Source organism: Homalodisca vitripennis, chromosome 1 (assembly GCF_021130785.1).
Source record: "Homalodisca vitripennis isolate AUS2020 chromosome 1, UT_GWSS_2.1, whole genome shotgun sequence".
NCBI classification, from domain to species: domain Eukaryota; kingdom Metazoa; phylum Arthropoda; class Insecta; order Hemiptera; family Cicadellidae; genus Homalodisca; species Homalodisca vitripennis.
In genome coordinates this window covers 84,382,049-84,388,443 of record NC_060207.1, presented here as the reverse complement: position 1 = coordinate 84,388,443, position 6,395 = coordinate 84,382,049, and the positions used below count along the sequence as shown (strand labels likewise).

General features: G+C 32.9%; 1 protein-coding gene across 1 annotated transcript in view; it reads right to left on the bottom strand.

The window, feature by feature from the left end:
• Positions 1–292: 292 nt before the first annotated feature.
• Positions 293–6,395, bottom strand: part of LOC124365929 (titin-like) — a 256,928-nt gene continuing 250,825 nt past the window's right edge. Inside the window, 5 exon segments of the mRNA XM_046822067.1 lie at positions 293–966; positions 1,073–1,172; positions 1,534–1,739; positions 2,419–2,613; positions 4,263–4,367. Of these exon segments, the coding sequence (XP_046678023.1) occupies positions 764–966; positions 1,073–1,172; positions 1,534–1,739; positions 2,419–2,613; positions 4,263–4,367 (809 nt within the window). The 3' untranslated portion in view covers positions 293–763.

Sequence of the window (6,395 nt, the reverse complement as noted above, 5' to 3'; positions counted from 1 at the left end):
GCTGATTGTTTCTTTATGAATATGCCACTTACAGTGCAATTATACAGCAAATTAGATTGTTGTATTCTTTAGTCATGATCAATTAAATCAGTCATTATAGGTCATAAATCATGAAAAATTAGCTTCTTGGCAGTATCAATGTGTAAATTACTGTGTATAGAAAGATACCAGTGACAAATTACATTGTTTTTAGATTTATATGGTCTATATCATTGCATTTAAAGGTGGTTATGAATCTTTCATCAATAATATGATTGACACAGTAACCAGGAGAAAATAATAATTCACAAAATAACATTATAATACAACTTTATTATATATTGTATATCTGAACAGGTAACAATAACACCATATTTATTTTAACTTGCACCTATATTTTTTATTCTCTCTTTGTCGCTAAGGTTAGCTGTTCAGTTAAAAAATCACACGAGAAAAACAGAATATTACACACAAATGGTATAGTTCAACGACATTGTTCAATGTGTGACACATGTTTCATCATGTTTGTATCACAGGTTTTCAGAGTTAAAAATTAATTACAGCTAATGACTCATCGAGTTACGTGACTACGACTCTTTCTCTGTAGCCGTACATATTTTACAAACAATATATATATATATATAAATATCCTTAAAATTTACAATATCAAAAATTCTGTATACATTCAGTCTTGGTCCGTACGAGTAAAAAAGAGTAGACGGTGGAGCGACGGATGTCGGACTCGGCTCAGGGACTGCCGGTCCGCCACCAGTCTCTGCACAGTTTACTTGAACAAATGCTTGGCGTAGTACCAGATGCGGAAGAAGTACTCGCTGCGACGCAGCAGAGAGCCCCTGGCATAGAAACTGATGTCTGCATCCATGCCGGCTTCACGCATCCACGATGTAGTCGTCTCTGTACTGAAGCTGAGTGAAGGTGTGTCCTTCTCTAGCAGACTACGCTCCTCGATGTCCGCTTCTTCCATACCTGCAAACCAACGAGCAATCGGTTACCATCAAACTTCAAAAATAGTTCTGTACACTCTGGCAACTAGGATATCATAAATAAGTGATAGAAGATGAATGAATGTTACCTGTGGGCTTCTTGACCAGGAACGGTTCATCCGACTCTAGCGGTTCACTGAGGCCCACCTCATTCCGAGCGAAAATTCTTACTAAATATTCATGATTTTCCTAAAAAAGCACACAACAATTAAATATAACTAATAGTTTGGAAACACAATTACAACACTAGAGATTTGTGCAAATGTTACCAAATATAATCTACACACGCAGTATATGTATACCCTGTAAAAGTCAAATTTTATTATTTACAAAGTGCGCTATAGGCTAAAATTATAATAAACTTTGGCCACTTGAGCCTGGTTTTAATACAAGGTATTCACACATCTTATTTTCCTAATGAGCATTTAATAATAATCATTTTAATACTTCTAAATTGCATAACATCTTCTTGCTGCCAGGTGAAAGATGTAAGCATAAACTAAAAAGAAAGAAAAGGAGGCAGGAAGTACAAACTGTTACTGTCACTTACTTGCAAGTCTTTAATAGTGAGCTTCTGCACCTCGGCTGACACCTGGCCCACCTCCATCCACATTGTCTTCTTGGTGTCTCGGATGGCAATCTTGTAGCCCTCGAGAGGAGCTCCCCCATCTGTCTCAGGGACTCCCCATTCCACAATGATAGAGTTAGGACCCAGACTGCGGATCTCCAGAGGATCGGTGGGAGGTGAGGGTACAGCTGTGGGCATTCACTTGTGTTACTTTATCAAGTTGTTGCTTAGAATTTCATTTAAAAATGTTATAATTGTTAACTCTGTATATTTTTAAGTTGAAACATTTTGTATTGTAGTCATTATAATATTATAGTGATAAATATTTTCATACATTCGACAAACAATCTTTTCCCAGAACCCATGACAATTTATTTTTATTTCTGCTATCCCAAAATATGTCAAAATCAACAAAAATAAAAACATTGTAAACAATTAAATTTTGTGTTAAAGCTAAATTTAATATTAAAATGACATACCATTTTAAAGAAATTATTTAAACTAAACTATATATTCTAAACAACATGGAGGATTTTATCATACTTTTGTATCAAACATCACCAGTCTTCCTATCATTATCCTGTAAAATAATAATTCAAATCAAAATAAATCATTTTAAAACGAGATTTGTTAGTTGAAAACCAATTTGAGACTAGCAACAAAAACCTTCAAGAATATGCTTTTTTTAGATATTACAAGAGAAGGGAATCAACAATGAAGTATACGATGTACTGTATCTATGGTGTCTTCAATTTTACTGTTAAAGCACATCAAGAATGTTATATAATGCTCTATAATATATGAAGCCATATTGACTGATGGTAAGAAAACAGTTGTCTGATATGAAAGTAGGTGGTTGCTACTAACTGGCATGTGTCTTGAGGCTGATTATACTGGTGCCGGCTGCAGTACTCAGACCGATGGAGTTCTCAGCGTAGATACGGAAGTATAGCTCGGATTTCTCCTTGAGATTCTCCACACAGTACTGCAGGTGACCAGGGTCCAGAGTCACGACCTTGGACCACTTCTTGCTGTTGCCGTATTGCTTCTCTATGATGTAACCTGTCAAACATCACTTCTGTTGAAATAAAATTGTACATTATATTTGAGATTCTCCCCACAGTACTGCAGGTGACCAGGGTCCAGAGTCATGATCTTGGACCACTTCTTGCTGTTGCCGTATTGCTTCTATATGATGTAATCTGTCAAACATCACATCTCTTCAGATCAAACGGTACAATATTTTAGATTCTCCAACGGTACAACTTCTTGCTGTTGTCGTATTGCTTCTATATGGTGTAACCTGTCAAACATCACATCTCTTAGATCAAACTATACAATATTTTAGATTCTCCCCACAATACTGCAGGTGAACAGGGTTCGGAGTCACGACCTTGGACCACTTCTTGCTGTTATTGTATTGATTCTATATGATGTAACCTGTCAAACATCACATCTCTTAGATCAAACTGTACAATGTTTTAGATTCTCCACACAGTACTGCAAGTTAACAGAGTTCGGAGTAACGACATTCAACCACTTCTTGCTGTTGTTGTATTGATTCTATATGATGTAACCTGTCAAACATTACTTCTGTTGAGATCAAACTGTAGAATATTTGAAATTCTTCTCACAATATTGCAGGTGACCAAGGTCAAAGACCATTGAGATACATACCTACAACATGGAGTGATGAACATTCATATCTGTTCAACATACATTCACTACCAAAAGTAAACCCTATGGGTCCCAAAGAAACATGCAGGACTCTACTTAAATGTCACAATTCAGATCCATGTGTGGTGCCTTCATAATATTACATTGGCTTAAAAACACCTTGAGCTAGCACAAGAGGATCAATGTGGCCTACTTAACTATGGAAATGTTAAATATTTAATTATACATGTTTAACATGATTGTCATACAAAGAGTATTTCTTTGCCAATATTTTCAAATTACTATTTAAAACAATTTTCTCTTCTCCCAGTGTCTGTCAGCAGTTCTCCATCATGACAACTTGTGACTCCATTAAGGAGATGTATAGACCTCCATGAGGTTTACTTACTCAGTTGAACACCTACTTTCTTGTCATCCATGGAGCTTATCTTTTCTAGAATGAATCTACTTGAGGTAATGGCAGATCCATTGCAAATATGGAATCAGGGACAAAAATATCCACTAGATAAAGACTGGTCAAATCATTATTTTTCTTGGATTACTAACTTTCAATTCCAAGCTATACTTTTAAAATGGGCATTTGTTGTACAATTCATACATAAATTAACTATTTATTTAAAGTATAAATTCATATGTATATATATTTTTCCATATATACATATCATCTCATAGGAGAGATCAAAGTTTCACTTTTGAGGATATATTTAGCCTATTTGTATTACTAAATATTTACAACAAGAAATGCACTGCAGATGCATTAAAATACAAGTTCACATAACTGAATAATATTTTATGTATATGTTGCTCAAGCCAATTACTCGAAAAAATCATTTAAACTCTATAGTATGTATTATATAGCCTACATTTTAAGAAAATAATAAACACTTTTCAACAATAATAAACATTTTGATCTAATGCATAAAGCTGAATAAATACACAGAGAGCTGACATTGCACCATATAGCTAGAAAAGATACCCTCAAGTCAACAAAATAATTCTCAATGACTTTTCAGCAGCAGTAGTATAGAGCTTACCAGTAAGTTCAGTGCCGCCAGTGCTGGAAGGTGGAGACCACTGTAGAGTCACACTCTTACTGGTAATGTCAATTGCATTGAAGTTGAGAGGAGCAGATGGTGGGGCTGCAACAAAAGTACATGTTACAACTTCAATAGTAACTGCATCTTATTTTATTTTTTTATAGCAGAAGTAAAGATAATTGGATTTATTTGTTAAAATGTTTGTTTTGTAAAACATAAGTTCTTAAAAATTTCAAACATTAACCCTCCAACTGCCCTTAATATTTTCATTAAAAGCCAAGTCGTTTTCCTAAAATCTGTAAAAACTTTGTATATTACTGCAAGCCTATAGCCGGAACTATTTATTAGTAATCGATTTATAGTATTTTGTATTATTTTTTTCAAAATAAACAGTAAAACAATACAATTATAATAAGTAACTAGGATAAATATTTTCATTTGAATTTTTACGGTGAGTGGTAAAACTTTGTTGTTTTTCATATGTAAAAAAGGTGGGATGTGCCTGAAAAATATAGTTCAGTATATAAAGTTCAAATTCCACAGTAGTCTAAAGGTCACAAATTTAGTCTACTTTCAGAAAATTTACAGTTTTGTATAAGTCTTTGGAGAAATAAATTAGTTTTAACGCAAAAACTGTAAGTAGTACAAGAAACATGGTTTTCGAGTTCAAAAACATATAATATATTTATATATTGTTATAAACTGTAATCCTAACTATATTTGGTATCATTTTATTTACAGTAAACTATAGAGATTACAAATGCGAAAGTGCCTTTGTTAGTTTGTTTTGTTTTCACTCGTAAACTACTGAAATTTTGCATGGACATTCTTTCAGTTCCCGAGATGAATATAAACCTATTCTTATTTCAAAAATACCTCTGGGCTATGCCCCACTGGTCTTTAAAGTAACAAAAGATCCCATCTTAGTCTCTAAAAATGTGTAATATTAATTGAATGAGCCTGTCAAATGTAATCAACTGTTCTGTGTAAACATTGTTTATTATTTTCAGTTTGTTTACATTTATAGTAAGTAAATTGTCTAAAGATTAACTTTAGTTTTTTACACTGTTTTTGACTTCAGCAATTAGGTAAGTTCTAATCTACCTTAGAAAATGTCCAAAACATAAGAAGGTCAAATTTGACTCCGAAGACTGCCTTTGAAGCAGTCCACAAGAACTATGCTAGCATAAATTTCATTGGAACTCGTGTCCAAGTCTTATGTTTTGGACCTTCTAACTTTTTGAACTAATGTACCAATTCTAGCTCTAAATGTTCTAAAATATTTAATATAAAGACATTTTATTTAAAGACTCATATAAAACCCATCTTTGATCTCTTTTGACAGAAGTAGGCTTCTCTTATCTGTAATAAATATTTTCTCGATCGGGAAACCTAACAAAATCAACTATGAAATAACAAAAATTACCAAGAGCAAAGTACATTAAAATGGCTATAATTATACACTTTTTGACTTACTTTCTTGATCATAGCAACAAAGCAAACTAAACATTGGCATCGGAAATATAGTTCACTTGAACCAGCAGTGGTGCAAAGCAGCGGGTATCAGCTAACAGTGTAGATATAAGAGACAATGTAGTCTAACTTATACTATACATTTAGAGATTGTTATAAAACCTATCTAAGTTGTCTTTTGACAAAAGTAAGCTTCTCAGAGCTGTGAATGTATATCTATTTTCTTAATCAGGAGTTACATTAGGCAGAATTAGCTTTGAAACGTACTATAACAAATAAGGTTAAGTGGGCAGTCTAAATCAACAGACATAGCCATTTAAAGAATAACAATAAAAACGGATATCTACTGGATAGCAGCTGGAGGGTTAAATAAAAATACATTTATGATGAATGAAAGCATTGATTCTTTAACAATTTTGTATTGCAGTCTTGCATTTACAATAGCAATAACAATAACATTGAAACACGTGTTATAATTTAAAAATATAGGATATATTGTTCAAATAAATATTTTATAGTAAAGGGATATTATTTACACAATATTATGTTAAAACATTACACAATTTTGTTATTTTCAACATGCTTTTAATACATGTGTTAAAACACATTTTAACATTTAAATAAGTAATAAAGTGGTTTATGAAGATTTTTGCATAA